The following is a 16,911-nucleotide window of genomic DNA, read 5'->3' as shown; positions in this document are numbered from 1 at the left end:
CTCAGGAAGCTAGTTATTGTCAAAGGAACATAATGCATGTGAGGGTTGATAGATTTTAATTTTAATTCTAATTTTAATTTTGATTTTAAATCACCTCAACAAGCTAATTTTTGTCAAAGGAATATAATGTGAGGGTTGATAGATTGATTTTAATTTTTCGAAAACAGTTTGTTTAAATATATGCAGGTAGCTTGCAGTTCGCGAAGCACACGCTGGACTTGACTTGACTTGACTTGACAGCGTGGACTTGAATGAAGCCAATTTTGATTCTATCCGTCTGTTTTTTATCGCTCGTTACTTCGTAGAACTGTACGAAATTTCTGTAGTTTCTATAATAAATAAACGGTGGAATAGTCTGCATTCAAGTAATTCGCCTCAACTGACCCGCAGATAACTAAAAATTTGATTGCGTTAAACGTTTCGCACGACAAAGCACGACACATGCGACATTGTGACTTCACGATAAGAAATCGAGCGGTTGCGAGCAGAAGTTCCCGCTCGTCTCTCACCGAGCAGAAAGAGAAGGGAATCTCTGTCTCACAGGGTAGGGTCGAGTTTGAGATAGCCGACCTCGAGATGGAGAGGCTCCACTGTATTAACCTATATTTTTCTGTCATCTCTTCATTTGATCATCAGTGATTTGGCTTCATTTTAAAATCATTACGTGTTTGGGCGGGCCAGAGTACGGCTATATTTAGTCACCACGTTTTGGGGCGATATCAGAAACCTTACGGCTATATTTAGTCGTCACGTTTTGGGGCGATATCAGAAAGCTTCATTGAATCATCACGTTTTTGGGCGGTATCAGACATGGTTTCATTTAATCCAGAGATTATCACGTTTTTTGAGGTTATCAGACCTAGCTCATAATTATGTACTTGGCATATATTTAATGCTTGAGTACCACTTCCATTCTTTTGTGTCACGTCAAATATCGTTTTCTTACGAACGAATCTATTTTTTGAGCAGCTATTGTCTATTTTCCATTGTCTCTTTGAATGCTTGTCTCTTTCAGCCGAAAGACTCAGACCTTTCTTTACGCGCAGTTATCTTGGCGCAAGCGGTCGTACCGTGTAATAACTGTCTAATAAATTAGCACATTTAGCACATTTGGGTCTCACAGTGTTACGACTATCAAAACAGAAAGGGAGCAGAGAGTTTGAATAGAAGTAACCCGATTCCTCCTTCAGACCGTAAACCTGGCGTACCGTTCCCTTACGATTTTGTCATATTTTAAACAATGGGTGGAAAGGAAAGTTCCCACTTATTTAGCAACGCCCGTCTTGACTAAACTCTTGTGTGCTGGTGTTCGATGGCGACTGTTAAGACACCTTATTTGATAAGATCAGCCAAATTACACGTTTTATTTTCAAAGTTAAAAACTTTCTCGTAGAACCGGTTAACATACTGACATTTGGCCGCTGTCTTGCTGAAGTTGTAGACTGAAGATGAGAATTTCAATTCAAAATAAATCTTCACGCCAACTTCTCGTAAATAACTGCTGCCTGTTATGGGTTTCGAAACGAGCTACGTGCTTTAGATGTCTGGTTCGCCTTCACTGTGTATGAACAGTTTTCGTAGCTGGCATGTTTACCCGCGAGTTACACGTGTTGTTTTCACATTCATTAAATTGAAAATTTTCTCATATATAGGTCTTATAATTACAAAGGTAAATGTTGCAATTTTCAAGGCAGCAAAGGAAGAGAATCTTCAACGAATACTGCAATAATAGGATGTGATTTCTGATCTTGAATTCAAGATCACTTCGCTTATATCATGTAGCTAGTGCCTCTAGGTAAATAAGTGGAATAAAGAACACATTGTAACGGTTAGTTTTTGTATTGATTGACAACTATTGGCTGAATAAAATAATCGAGGTTACCATTTGACTGTTTGCATTAAGTATTCCTTGAATGATAATAAGGTAAGAAAACACTAAAAGTTGTTAAAGCCTCTGGATTATGTCCAGCTGTGGTCACGAAACCGCGTAGCTACGTAACTTCTCGTAACCGCATGGTCGCGTGGCCAAGTATAGCCGCGCGGCAACTTACGTAGACTTCTAGCCCCATCGTCACGTATCACGCCACGCGTCTTTGACAATGTCTTGATTAATATGAGGATCATAACAGGACAGACGCATGGGCTATCCCAAAACTGAATTCAGTCTTCCCAACGCGAAAATGTATACCTTGCTTGCTCTAAATTAATGGCAGACTTAACGTGCGTTGACGTCACTTAGTGTGAATTTAGATCAAAGGTCAACTGCTCGTCGACGACATCAAATTATCATTGTCCATTTATAACGGCGTTGATGACGTTATAATAAGTAACAAGGGGGTTAATTAGAAATCATACAGTTACCTCGAACGTTAACGCAGTGCAGTTTAATCCTACTGTATCGAAGTGTCAAGGGAAACGAAAGCAACGTTCGAGATGTCCGGAGCTCGAGAAATCCTAGAAAGTTATTTTAAAGTGACTGAGAAAGTTTGTCTAGTAAAGGGGGAATGAGTCGAATTTGAAATAGCGGGGAATTCAAGACAATCGAAGTCCAGATAGAGAAGCTCAAATGTGGTAACCTAGATTTTTCTATCATTTCTTCATTTGTTCATCACGTTTTTGGGCGGTATTAGAGATAGCTTCATTTCATTCAGAGATCATCACGTTTTTGGGCGGTATCAGACATCGTTTTCTTACGAACGAAATCTACTTTTAAGGAGCTATTGTCTATTTTCCATTGTCTGTTAGGGTGATTGCTCCTTTCAGCCGAACGAACCAGATCTTTCTTTACGCGCATTTATCTCTACCTTGCTATAATTAACTGTCCAACGAATCAGTACATATGCTATTGAATCGTACATGGCAGATATTCGGGGAAAAGGCTTGGATTTCATCTACTGGTGAGCAGAACAGGACGATTTGCTATAGTAGCAACCTCTCTAATTACCTACAAGTAAAGTTGAAAGCTTCACCCCAGGGGCTATGCAGCAATTTACGTTCTTGGAGTTATTTTTATAACTAAAATCCACTCGAGTTTTGTTTGATTATATATGCACAACTGGTCTCAGTGTGAAAGTTTCTCTGATAGCGAATTTGATTACTGGAACTGAAATTCCTGTCAAATTATGATATTTTTTATAGTGTTTTAACTGCACTATAACCATTAAAATGAATGTTCCGCGATAGCTGAAGACTAAAATATATCTGCGATCGATTTGCAGTGGACGATCAAGAACAATTATGACAGTTATCGCTGAACCGTTCTGACAATTATAGTTACACCACTCTTTGACGTCTTTTTTTGTCGCCGTGGTAGCGCTGCTTAGTGAAGTGTGCAACGAGTGCTATAAATTGGATCAAAGTCAGAAGTGCAGAATTTATCGAGACACGAGTGTGTTCTTGACAGCCCCTGCTTCATTCTCCACTGGACGGTTCCGTAGATGAACTGCATGACACCCACTCCTGCATCGAAGATTCAAAACGTTTCATAGGTAAGAGATGTTATTGCCGTACCGACAAGTGCCTTGAAGCTTGTGAATCTTAGTAGCTGGTGCCATGTTTGGCTTACTGGGTGTAATGATCCAGAAGTGATCTGCTTTCTTAAAAACCCTGCAAAATTTCTCGATAGCAACCGCGCTAATTATAATGAGTTCCTACATTCTTTGTAAAATTATAAGTTTTTTTAACCCGCGTCGTTCAAAAAGTACTCACCGGGTTCAAATTCCTCGGGACAGTTAATCGTGTCATGCTCTTTCAGTGTTCAGAGCTGATATTATTTTAGCTAGCTCGATAAGACACTTCATCGCCTATGCTAACGAGGCAAATATTGCAACATATAAAGACTCCCCTAAACAGTGAATCAGTCTCTCTGTTGTACAGCGGAGTTTGGACCCACGGTAATCCCGAGACCGATTCAGTGATAAGAAAAGTCTACTTGTATGGTATCGTCATTCCAGCTTATTTTTTTGTAAATCTGAATCCTTTGTTTCAGAAAAAGCAAGTATCAGTCGTTTTGGAATTACTGCAAACATAATGAGGGCAAGGGAACGGTTTTCGTGCGCCGTTGGAAATGTCTTTAACGACCTGTACTCGCAGCTCATCTTCTCATTCTTGATTATATTCCTCATGAAAGTCGTGGAACTTTCAGCTTCACAGGCGGGGATGATGGTGCTGATTGCACAAATTTCAGACGCCTCGATGTCTCTGATAACAGGGTACCTTGGAGACAATGTCAATGTTCCTTTCCTATCGAAAAAAATCGGCAGACGAAAATCTTGGCATCTCGTTGCAACATTTTTAATGGCAATCGGAGTCCCTTTTTTGTTCAGCAAGTGCTTTTTGTGTGATGGAAGAGATCAAAGCTGGATTCCACTTGTCTACTTTGGCTTCTTTTCGGCGTTGACAGGTGGCTGCTTTAGCATGGTGGAGATAAATCACTTGGCATTTGTCACTAATGCGGCTGACAAAGCTTCGGAACTAACAATACTTACTGCCTTGAGGTTAGAGCTAAACAACTACGATTTTTAAATTTTTAGTTGTTCATTAGTTTCCAGTTATGAGGGTGACAAGTGTTGCAAGGGATACTTAAACCCATTAAGCGTTCTGCATTCACGAGATAAAGATGAACTCGTGCCAGCTTTATTTAAGAAATAGAAAACACGTTCCGTGTTTCTATCGATCGATCGATCGATCGATCGATCGATCAATCAATCAATCAATCAATCATTCATTTACCCACGTATCGTCTAGTGAGCTAAAAGCTCGTTCAAAGTACGTACCCGCGGGTAAAAGACGAAAATAACAAAATGAAAAATATAATATTTCTATTATATTGTTTTTGTAACTCGATAGAAACACATAGAACATGTTTTCTATTTCTTTTGGAAAATTCCGCCAACAAAAAAGAAAGCAACTTGTTTACTTTGATCATGAAAATGTAAATTTTCTTTGCTCGCGCCATCATTTTGTCAACAGCTCGTGGTAGTTCCGTGTTTCTATCGAAGTCAAATAGAAACATGATTCTAAACCAATCAGCGCGCGTAATTTGGGCTATTTTCTATATATATATATATATATATATATATATATATATATATATATATATATATATTAATTATGCTCGTTTGATTTCATTATCTAGGACAATGTTCAGCTTCTTAAGTGGTGTCTATGTTTACATCGTCGCCTGGGCTCTTCTTGGCCAAGACAGTGGAGATAACCTGGGGCCTGACAACCTGACAGATTTTGCGGTTAGTAGAATAACAGGCCGTGTAATCTGTTGCTTGATTTTTCCAAAAAACAAAAAGAAGCAAAACTGATTTCATTGTCGCGCGCGCATTCTTGCAATTACGTGGAAAGTTTGAAGCGCAGAGAATTGAACAAATCCTTACAGATGTCATTGCCGCCTTTTCCCTTCTCAATTTGTTCACATTAGTCCTGAGTTCAGCTTCTCGGCCATGCTTGAAAATAGTCAACTGGTGTACCTCCCGTCAGTTCGGATTTTAATCAAGTTATTTTCATTTATATTCTTTGTTTTCCTGTTTGTTACCCGCTGGCCTTGGAGGATTGGGCAATTCAGGTATTTATTTATTATCTGTTATTGATATCACAGTATCTCTCTTGGATTACAACCGGGACAGGAGTCCTTTTTGCAAACGCTTTCTACATTGGGACAACGGAACTCAGGAACCGTGTACGAAAATCTAGTACATATATGGATCTTGCGGTAAGAAAAGAATGATTAAAACTTTCAATGCCTTTAATTTTGAGCAAAGTGCCTTTTTAAAGTATGATAACTTATCCTCTCTTGCTTATGACCAACACGAAACTTGCAATGGGACTTCAATCTTTCGCTGGCAAGAAGTACAATGCATCCAGCTGTACAAAGATGTACGACTTCTAACACTTTCAATCTCAAGGAAAATGTAACCGTGATTACACTTTATGGCATTCTGTATGTCATAATCATTCCCAACTATCAAATGCATTTACACGTACGCACTTTTAGATAGGGGAAGTCTAAATCTAGTTTCAAGACAGCGAAGAGAGAGGTTTTCAATTGAGTGTCGCAAAGCCAAAACCTAAGTAATCGCTCTGACCAATCACAAGGACACAGAAAATCCAGTGAACCGATCAAAACTCCAAGGAATTTCATGCAGTGCAGAAAAACGAGTGGGAGTGAGTCACGATTGGTTTTGGTTTTACTTCTAATTGGATGAAAAAGTGGCGCGACCTATTCAAGGCAATCGTTCAGCGTATTTGATGCAATACCAATCCGCCGAAGGAAAAAAGATGGCGATCGGTACATTTACCCATAATTCCGAGCGCACGGAAACTTAAACAACGCTCATAAAAACGGACGGGAACGTTGTAAAACCTTCAAACCCCGCGCAGACTCTGATGTCGATAGCACATGGACATGTACTGAAAAATTATGGCTTTCCTTGTACTTTACGGGCTGTATTAGGCTCGCATGGTATTGTGGTAAAATGTACAGCCGCCATCTTTTTTCCTACGGAGGATTGCTTTTCAACACTCAAATGAAAACCACTCTAATGTATCATGGATCAGTAGCTAAAGAAAAACTCTTGAAATACATGACACGTTACATGTGTTTTTGGCTCAATGTGAATTACCCCAAAGAGAACGTAGGAAAATAGTGCTTTGTTCTTTTTCATTTCAGTATACTGAGCTGTAACCTTGTAGGTCTTTTGCACGTTCTTATATATTCAAAACTGATTTTTTTTCAGCATGGCGGAGGACTTTTTATGGGAGTGTTAGAATTGGGAAATCAAAGTAAGTTTGAAATTACTGGTAATCAGCATGAAAAAAAGAACTGACCGCCAATAATTAATAAGGTTCAAATGCGGCTGAGGAGTTGGCTCCATGTTGTTACAAAATAGAGTGACAGGAAAAGGGTACACTAACAAATTGAAATGTTTTCTTGCAATTGGTAATATTTACTTTAAATTGAGTATATAATATGAACAAAAGTAAAAAAATATATAGATTTTTTTATAATCGTTTCTTTCTTTTTTTTTTTTTTTTTTTGTTGAAGACTCTCGAAATACCAGTCTCGCTCATTCAATTGTTCACATGCTTGTGACTTCGTGGGATGAAAAAGTAGACCAAGAGGAAGAAGAACAAGACACCCCGGATCATGAAAATAATCGTCAGAGAAAAAGAAGTCTACTGCGGAAATTTGTTGATGTAATATTTTTTGACGAGGAGGAGAAGATTGATCATAGTCCATCACAAACTGAGATTGAAAAATCAACTCAGGGAGATCCTAAAAAAGGAAACAAGGAAATTCAGAAGGTTCTCGGAATAATGGAAGGTCCACAAAGCGACGACACAAGAAAGCAAATCGTTCTAGAACTGCAGAAGTTACACCGTGATCGTAAGAAGAGCTTGTTAGTGCGTGTTATTGATGGACTCCTATCCAGATCAGACTACAGCCAACAAGATTTGTCGGCAACTGAGAGCATCGAAGACCCCGTTGCAGTCGACTTTGCAAATGATGAATATGCAACTGGGGACAGCTACTGGAAGCAAGAAGAACTTCAGGACATAGAAAGAGACGATAACCTGGACAACAACAATGAAGTAGATTCAGTTAAAGGAGAGCTGGAAATTGACCAAGAAGACAAGCCTACATCGGTTTCAGCCAAATGTAGGCAACGAAGAAGCGGAATCGTGTCGATTACAAGTGATGTACAACTGGGCCTACCCAACTTTGGTTTTGAACATGAAAGAAGTGATGAAATAGAGGAAGAATGCTCCAGCGACACTTCAGGCCAACGAAGACAAAAAACATCTGTCACTTTCAGCTTGTCGGAATTGCCTGTCCAGCCATTAACGAACGAAAATGGGGGAAAAGATTTAGAACTTGATGCGTCTGTTGAGAAGCTACCGACTGTCGCGGACAGAAGTCAGGAAGACGATAAAGAAACTGAATCTGTTGAGGATGGCTGTAATCCTTCAGCTTCAGAAGATAAACAGGAAGTGCTTGGTCTTCCTGTTTCATCACCAATTCATCCAGCTAAGAAAAGACGTCCTAAAACAATCAAACGCTGGCTGAGGGATCCAAGCTTGTATAAGGTTTGTTTAAGTAGAGTGTGAGAGGTTCTCAATAACAATAATCCTTGTTAAAAAAAGAATAAAAATGTAAGGCGGAAACATAAAGAACTATAATTGTAATAATAGCAAAGTTCTTATTCGGTGGCGCTTTTAAGAATCGCAAATTGCTCACAGTTATGACAAAACCAAAGCCTAGAACTTATGGAATAGTAAGCTAGCTAAACGTGCTAAAAGCTGAAGAAAAGGTTCAAAATGGGAGGGGGAGGGGATGGTGGAAAGGAAAAACTGGTTTATGCAAGTATGACAACATTGTTTAGGACATAATCAGTAAAACAACACATCCTATCACGATTTAGACAATTGTATAACAGCAATTGAAGCTTAGTACCAGACTGAAGCTTCTGCACTCAAAATGCCTTGTTATTTTTAATCTTCAGGTAGCGATTGTCTACACATGTTCACGCCTTGTACAGGGTACAGTTTATACATACTTACCACTGTTTCTCACGGAAAGACTACTATTTGCAAAGGTAAATACTTTGACAGATTTCTTGGACTTTGTTTTCTACTTTGCCTGTAATAGCATTTAGAAAACCGTCCTAACAAAATACGCGCGCTGATTGGTGAAAAATCGTGTTTCTATTAAGATTATGGGCTCGAGATTTCTCTCGCATGATAGTTGACGAGGGCGCAGCCCGAGCCAACTATCACGCATAGAAATCGAGAACGAATAAACTAATTGTTTGAGTATAAATCTACTAGTCGTTCAAAACTATATTTAAATCCTCTTCATAGACACTTCGAAAACGCCAAGAAGCGGCCGTCATTTTGTTAACATGGGTACACTGCTAGGCTACTCACTATCTATCACAGAATAGATAGTGAGTAGCGTGGCCAATCAGAGAATGGCATTCGTGATAGAACGCTAGTACATTTATGCTAAAACTCGATAATCAAAGTTAACAAGTTGTTTTCCTTTTTTCGTCGCGGTGTTTTCGAGTTATAGTATATAGCTATCGAGTTATAGAAACACTCGTGAAAGTTTCGGGGAACTCGAAAAAGCTGTGGAAACACTCGCCTGCGGCTCGTGTTCCCACAGCATTTCTTGTTCTTCCAAACTTCCACTCGTGTTTCTATAACTCGATAGAAACATGGTAAATGTTTTCTATTTCTTAATTATTGGTAACAAATTTTAAGCAAAATGCTACGAGCAGATTCCGTGCAGCTGTATCATATCATAACGTATAATTGTATTGTAGAAACAATAAATTGGCATACGCACATTGTTGTTATTTTAAGCAGTAAATGTACAGAAGTCTCGTCTGGTGAACATCACTGATTTGTTTTATTGTGTCCCGTGTCTCCTCTAGGAAGCCATCGCCTATTTTCCATTGGTTCTTCTGATAAGTGCATCTTTGTCAAGCCTGTTTTGTGAGAAACTCAACAAAAAGATTGGAAGCAAGGTAATAATATGGCGTATTGTAAAAAGCCAAACGAGCTAGTTGTTTGGTACTAGCTATGGGTGAAATAGTGTTTAACGTGTGTCTGGTTATTACTTGGTTTCATTTTGTCAATTTTTCTTCAGTTATATAAGATTATATATTTTTGTATTCACGTATGCAACTGGGGAGCTTTGGAAGGGGTAAGAGAAGAGATTCTTTCAAGCTCTGAAAGCTCGTGATCGAGGCTTGACATTACATGACCTGCTAGCAAAAACAGATCTAGATATTGGGTCATTTTTCTGCGGTTAAAGGTGAAGAATAACATGGAGTTGGAATAACTCAAAAACTAAAAAAGAAAAGAAAAAATACTCGACGATAAAAAAAAAATCAGTAAATGGAGATTTCTTTTTCAACAAAGGTATCAACTAAATATATTTTTTATGGAGTTGAAACGATTGTCGTACTGATGGAACGATTTTCAAACTTTCTTTGCATTGTTCTTGCTCTTGCAGTGGAGTTACCTTCTGGCAGCTTCCCTTGTGATAGGCGGTGCTCTTTGGAGTTATTTTCAAACTCCTTCCACCAGGCAAGCGACCTACGCACCAGTCATATTGATAGGATTTGGCATGTCCGTTATGTATGTAATGGCGCTGGCTTTTATCACTGAACTGATAGGAGAAAACAAGGTTAGTGATATAGGGTGATTGTCCTCTTTTACTCCTGCACACAGATTAGTGACGTAGACACGTCTAAACTTAGGTGCGCCCACTCTATCCGCTAAGCTCTCCAAAATTTGTTCTTTAACGTTAATAATCTTCAGTTCTTTGTTGGAAATATCGAGATTCTATTTCACAAATTTGAAAAGATATCAAAAATATTCACCTATCTTTATTCGGAGGAGCCCCAGTCCATGCTAATACGTCATACGTCAAACTTCTATCTTTGTGTGTGTCTTTTGTTCCCAAAATATCTCTAGAGCAAAGGTACAAATAAAAATGGTAATTTGTTCAGACAGAATTATTAAAATGTCTTGTGTGTCTGAGGCAAACTTGCTAAATAACTCATCACCCAACCAGCTACCCACCATTCTACCCGACAAGCAAGCTAGCAAACAAACAAGAATCTCAACTGCATAGTTTACTGTAAACGTAGAGTTGAGGTTCGTTGTTCTTCGTTGTCTTCAGGCTTTACTGCTCGCTTGTTGCAGCCAATGTAAAACTCAATCTGGAGAGCGAATCAATATAAGACATTATAACTTACTGCCCGGTCAATAACGATATCATAACTAAATCTACAGGAAACCAGTGGAGCAGTGATTTCAATTATCACTGTAATTGCTAGACTGGCAAGTGGCGGCCTTGTCATTGGTATACAAGGATTTTATCCAGAGAAAGAGTAAGTTTGAAATAGGTTTCACTGTATTGCTGCAAAATGATACAAACCAGATAGAAACTTATTGCTTTAACGATTTCAAAATCTCATGACTGTGTATTTTCATGCCGTAGCAATTATTTTGTTGAGAAAAATTGCTTGCGAACCTAGTCTATGGAAAAAGAAATGATGGGTAAAACTGCTTTGTGTGTACTATGCAGAAAATCAGTATTATCAAAAAGTCTGCTAATAAGCGGAGACTCCTTGTCTAGAAGGTTTTTGTTAGTAAATGGTTTGAACCCAGGAGTATCAGTAGTTCGTATAGTGTGATCGTCCGGGTCAGGGTAGTTCTGAAAAGAACTGTTGTTGGTGACTGACGTTTCGACAACCTGAGCGGAAGTCATCTTCAGAGTCAAGTGAGTAGTGTTTGTCAGTCGATGATGTTATAAGTCTGTTCCGTTGACCATGGCTAAACTGACCAATAACGTTCAACGGACCAGACTTATAACAACATCGACTGACAAACACTATTCACTTGACTCTGAAGATGACTTCCGCTCAGGTTGTCGAAACGTCAGTCACCAACAACAGTTCTTTTCAGAACTATACCCTCACCCGGACGATCACACTATACGAACTAAGGTTTTTGTCGTGGCTTCCTTTTCGGATGGACTCATTTTCGAGGTTCAAAAGTTGGAATGATTTTGCCTGTTCCTTTTTCCATGGTGCTTTGACTTATACGGTGTATTAGGCTAACCATAGCGATACGATATACGAACAAATTCTCCAAATAAACATGAAATGAACTGCATCACATATCTCGGCTGGGTCTTTCGATGCAGTATTGAGGTATAGCATTAAACACACCTGGTATAAAACAAACAAACAAACAAACAAACAAAAAAACAATCAATCGAGATCTTGAAGCTGAATCTAATTATAAGCGTTTATTATCGCATGGATGTTTCACGATGTCTGGGAATAAGGCGCTTAATTACGAGTAATTTAAGGTATTATAACGGTAACGTACCCTCACGAGTTTGAAAAGATGACACAGCTTCGTCATATACCATTTGGTAAGCCCTCTAGTATAATTTGTTTTACCTGATATTTTTTCTTCTTCAACACAGCACTGATTCAAATGAGGCCATTAGCGATTACGTACAACACGTCTTTGTAATGACGCCTGGGGTATTAACTCTGATTGGATTCTTGCTGGTTTTGTTTTTCCAATCTTCAGTGTTACCCTGCAAGTTCAAAGGTAGGCGCTGCAATGTTTATTATAAAGAAGTGAAAATTTTATTGTCGTGTTTCTTATAGAACCATCAAGAGCAACTGCCGAAAAATACCGAATCCGGCCCGTATTCTGACCTAAAATAAATATAGACTCCTAGACGTATCCATGCGTCCCTTGCACCTATTTAGTGACAATCAATTGAAGGAAACTAATATTTTGTGCCAAGTTGATTATTTGATGGCTTAAGCGTCATTTATTGGCTTAACAGACTTTCCTAAGGGCATTTAGGAAGATGAGTGATAATAGCCGAGAAAAAGAGAGAAGGACAAAAGGGGCAGAAGCTGGCAATGAGCTTTCCCCCTTCACTCGGCCCCACTTCCCCCATTCCTATATTAAAAGTTGTATTAGATGTAATATATTCTGATGGTATGATTTTTATTACACTTATTAATGTTGTTATACAATTCTTCGTTGATTTACAACGCCTTTATTGTATTATTATTGCTTTCATAGCACAAAAAGAGGACATTGAAGCTCAGGGACAAGAAGATAAATCTCCATCTGATGGCGCTGTTTCGCAGTTTTCATTCAAGCACACTGCAAACCCAACCGTCCCTCAAGATGTAAACCAAAACTCTATCATGGATGTTACGCATTTTCGTCCTGAAGACACGAAGTTTTAGATGGCTTTTTTATGACACCCATTGCACATAAACCTTTTTATGATATATAGCGACCCGATTTCTGTTTTAGACCTTAAGTGCCTAGATCACGCTTGGATAGGCGCTATAAAAATACTATTTATTATTTTTTTCGTTTTTTAAACAATAAGTGGAAAGGAAAATTCCCACTTATCTAACTGCCCTCATCTTATTGACTTAACTCTTGCGTATTTGATGGCGTCACTTTAGACTCCTTATGCACAAGTTCAGCCAAATTACACGTTCTTTTAAACAGCTGCAGGTTTAAACTACGTCTCGTGGTTGAGTTAAAGCTAAAATTAGGAGAGTTTATCAAGTCAAACCGTTTCCATGGTAACTTGTAATGCTAAGGAAATGATCATATCTTGTTCACCAATCATTAGCTATTTCTTTGCTTCCATTATTATGGCATCACCTGGAAAAACGTGGTAGCATTGATTCAGCAAAGGAGAGGTGCTGAAAAAATGCTGGAAAGAATTTCGGAGCCACCTTAAAAGTAGAGAAAAATAATCAACATCCGCAGGAAATCGGGTCCATTTTATCATCGACCCAGATGAAGACAAGGAGGCGTTTGAACGGAAATGCCTGGCATGAAGAAATGGAAACCCCTTAAACTGTTAAACTGCTTATCAGATAAATTCATTGCAATAAAATCACTTTTGCGGCGGAACTGCATGAGTCACGACCCGGAAATTCAGTGTAACGACGGATCGATCCGTCGAATTATTAATACCTAAATGTATTATTTTGAATAAGAGGCATGTATACTTAAGTGCACATCAAATAACTATGCTTTAATTACAGTCAGCTATATATTGTTAAATGACCGCAGCAAACTGTTCGAAGACCGACCATACGATCGTACTTGTCAAGTAAGCTTAACCCGGCTCTTTTATGTGATGTTAACGTCATGTTTGATAATAGCAGTCTGCACTAACGAGGAAAAAAGAGAGAAGAAAGCGTCTACTATTAGAAAAAGTCGTGAAATCCTTGTATATTTGAACGAAATCTGCATAAATGATAAAAAATTTGGAAAGTTGATGTTTTAAATAACCACCCTGACTTACCGACAGAACCGCCCAGCGTTTTGGGTACTTAATGTATCCAAAGAGGTTTGTTTATTTTAAGAAAATAGTGAAACATAAGATGGCGGGTCAAATGACTTCATTTGACGCCATATGACGTCATAACCACCAAAAATGGCATCTTCTTGTAGAGCAAGCTCAGGGTTGTCTTATCAGCGTAAATTTATTTCGCTCTGCCTTAAAAGAACGAAAGCCTAAGATGGGGGCCTATCCACCCTCTCTCCTTGTACCACGGTGGGGATATGATCAGAGCTTGTACTTCCGGGGGTTAATCTAACATACCCCTTGAGAGTTTGCTTCAACGAAACAATAGGTCGGATTCACCGTGACACATTTTAAGCTTAATGAATGAGTTGCCAGTAATCGGATACCCGTGTTTGCGAAAAGGACTCTGAGATCGTCAGGGGGCAAACATTGCAAGTCGCTAGAAGGAAATGTATGGCGAAAAGATGTTTCGACGCCCAAAAACATGGTTTTGGGGAAAGATCAACGCTTTTTCGCCGTTGTTTTATCGCAAATGGATTTTGGCAATGTTGATACATGGAAAATATAAGTTTTTGTTTGAATAACCGTGAAATAAGTTATAAAATTTACCAATAAACTCCCTTTTGCTTGCGTGAGGTTTATTGTGAAATACATTGAAGACAATATTGAAAATTTCAATACACGCCTGATCTCGAGAGGCTACCCGGAGCAAATGGTAGAAAAGACCCTCCGAGAAGTTAAATATTAAGACAGAAAAGAAGCTCTAAAACAGAAATCGAAAATTGCAGAAGGAACTACTACCCTTTGGGTCGGGCAATTTCACTCAACCGTCAATACCAAACTTTGGAAAGCATAATCACGCACAAATGGCACTTTCAAATACAAATACTCAGAGATATATTCAAGGAGCTACCCTTGATCTGTTATAGAAAAGGAAAATCACTGAAATACGTGCTTGTAAAAGCAAAACAAAGGCTTTGAGCAACACAGTAGCCACACAGCATGAGTCGCGCGGACTCATTTGTCATTAAAACCCCAGACAGTACAATGATCGCCACCGGGCTTATTTCCAGTATTATTTCAAATAAGTCAAAAGTAGCCTGCACACAACTTAAAAGGGGTTATTTCCTCTCGATTTATACCTAATTAACTTAGTAATATTTTCAGACCATTACGCGATGTAAATTTCACAATAAACCTCACGCAAGCAACGGAGTTTATCGGTAGATTTTGTCACATATTTCACGGTTATTCAAAGAAAAACTTACATATTCCACATATCAACATTGCCCAAATCCATTTGCGATAAAAACGACGGCGAAAAAGCGTTGATCTCTCTCAAAAATCGTTTTCTTGTACCTCGAAACAACTTTTCGTCATACATTTCCTTCTAGCGACTAGCAATGTTTGCCCCCTGACGATCCCAGAGTTCTTCGCGCAAACACGGGTATCCGATTACTGGCAACTCATTCATTACTCAATAAGCACAAGAAATCAAAACCAAAGGTAACAATAAATAAAGAAACGAAAAACTGTACATGTTTAGTTTGCAAACTGATTTATGAATAGCCGGATATTGGTAGTAAGCAGGATGGGTCGTCTTTGGCGTAGCTCCTTCACTTAGCCTATTCCTCCACAGTCGGTGATTGTGGAACAAGAAATCATTGGTTGATGCAAAAACCAACCAATCAGAGAGAGATACTTATCAATTACAAAATTAGAATTAATATGCTTGAAAAGCCGAGCAAAGCTCATCAGTAGCGCTGATATCCTGTACCCATGGACCTGCTGACTAAAGAAAGCCCAGAGAATTACGGCAGACGGAAACTGTGAGATCTGTAAGTGAAATTAAGTATCTGCAGATTGTGTTATTATTACCCTGAAAATCAAATTTGGGGTATTTACGAAATGATTTAGGTTAACAGCCAACTTATATATAAGGATGAGGTACTCGAGTGAAAGCGCCCGGAAAACGGTCGGAAGGATAGACACGAACTGAGTTAATATCGGCGGATAGATCATGTTGTCGGATCGTGAAATTTTCTGACAAGTTTGAACAAAAGGAACATTTGCTACATTTATCTCAATCATGATTCTTCTTTAAAAAATTGCATCCATTGCACCAACTTTAATTCATACCGATGAACAACCATTTTCCACCGGAAATGAGTTTTTTTCATTTCTACTTTGTTTTTTGTATTTTTGGTCAGTACTGCTCCAAATAGGCGTTTAAAAGATCGAAAGTTATATGAGACGAATAAACTTTAGATTTTGTAAGACCAGAAAGAGGCATAAAAAATCCTTGTAGATTTCTTTAGACAAATGTAATAAGGTGAAAATTAAATGTTTGATAACGTGGTCAGCTAAGGCACGATCGATCCGGAAAAGAGTGCAATCGTGAGGCCTCGCCCAACAAGATTTGATCAACAATTAAATACTTGTTTATTATCGTGAAAAATAAAGACCCATCAGTGTTTACTAAGCCACCTAGCCATAGAATACTAAACTCTCGATAAATTCAGCCCGAACGAAATGAAATGTTCAAAATCTGATTATACGTCCATGCCACTTGGGTAGGCATAGCCTGTCATCAAGTGACAACATAGAAATAGCTGTATACTGATTAGGCGGAGAAAAAAAGAAAGAGTCTACCATTAAAGCAACATTTGAGGGTGACTCTTCGCTTTTCACCAAAGCTTAGCAAAGAGAATTATATATTTTATTGCTATTCACTCGTGGATAAAGTCTCTCGGCCTTTTGAGCCTTAAACCTACCGGCTTGATTTCATTTAACACTTTACTCGAAAAATTACATAAACATTTGAGTTGTCATATCACATTTTGAGAGACTATGTAAAACTTTTGCTATGTCGAAATTTTTTAAATCGAAAGAATTGTCAATCGGTAAAGTTCCGAAAATAATAATTACATATGACCGCATTTCCATAAATTTGGCGACTTTTTCTGTTGCTACTTGTAGATGTTCCCTTCTTTCGGGGGTTCGCAACTTCTGCA

General features: G+C 38.5%; 1 protein-coding gene and 1 long non-coding RNA gene across 5 annotated transcripts; one reads left to right on the top strand and one right to left on the bottom strand.

Annotated features, from left to right (window-relative positions):
* Positions 1–92: 92 nt before the first annotated feature.
* On the bottom strand, positions 93–679 carry LOC149102428 (uncharacterized). Its single transcript, XR_016202364.1, has 2 exons — positions 601–679; positions 93–329 (listed from the first exon to the last, which is right to left on the bottom strand). It is a non-coding gene; the product is annotated as an uncharacterized LOC149102428 (long non-coding RNA).
* A 1,700-nt stretch (positions 680–2,379) lies between these two features.
* LOC110040364 (uncharacterized) lies at positions 2,380–13,863 on the top strand. 4 transcript variants are annotated; one of them, XM_020745589.2, is made up of 13 exons: positions 2,380–2,571; positions 3,219–3,488; positions 3,989–4,496; positions 5,138–5,246; positions 5,609–5,722; positions 6,747–6,792; positions 7,055–8,097; positions 8,514–8,606; positions 9,447–9,539; positions 10,031–10,204; positions 10,816–10,913; positions 12,020–12,150; positions 12,640–13,863. In XM_020745589.2, the coding sequence occupies exons 3-13, from the start codon at positions 4,030–4,032 to the stop codon at positions 12,807–12,809; spliced, it is 2,538 nt and encodes an 845-aa protein (XP_020601248.2). In that variant the 5' UTR covers positions 2,380–2,571; positions 3,219–3,488; positions 3,989–4,029; the 3' UTR covers positions 12,810–13,863. The 4 variants fall into 4 exon arrangements, with proteins under 4 accessions (XP_020601248.2, XP_020601249.2, XP_089130865.1 ...); XM_020745590.2 differs by lacking the exon at positions 2,380–2,571 and adding an exon at positions 2,812–2,897; XM_089274739.1 differs by lacking the exon at positions 2,380–2,571 and having other exon boundaries at positions 3,101–3,488.
* Positions 13,864–16,911: the final 3,048 nt, after the last annotated feature.

This window comes from Orbicella faveolata, unplaced genomic scaffold (genome assembly GCF_042242905.1).
Source record: "Orbicella faveolata isolate gen_17 unplaced genomic scaffold, um_ofav_v1 contig_36, whole genome shotgun sequence".
Classification (NCBI taxonomy): Eukaryota; Metazoa; Cnidaria; class Anthozoa; order Scleractinia; family Merulinidae; genus Orbicella; species Orbicella faveolata.
The sequence above is the reverse complement of the archived record's forward strand: the minus strand, read 5'-3'. Positions and strand labels throughout refer to the sequence as shown.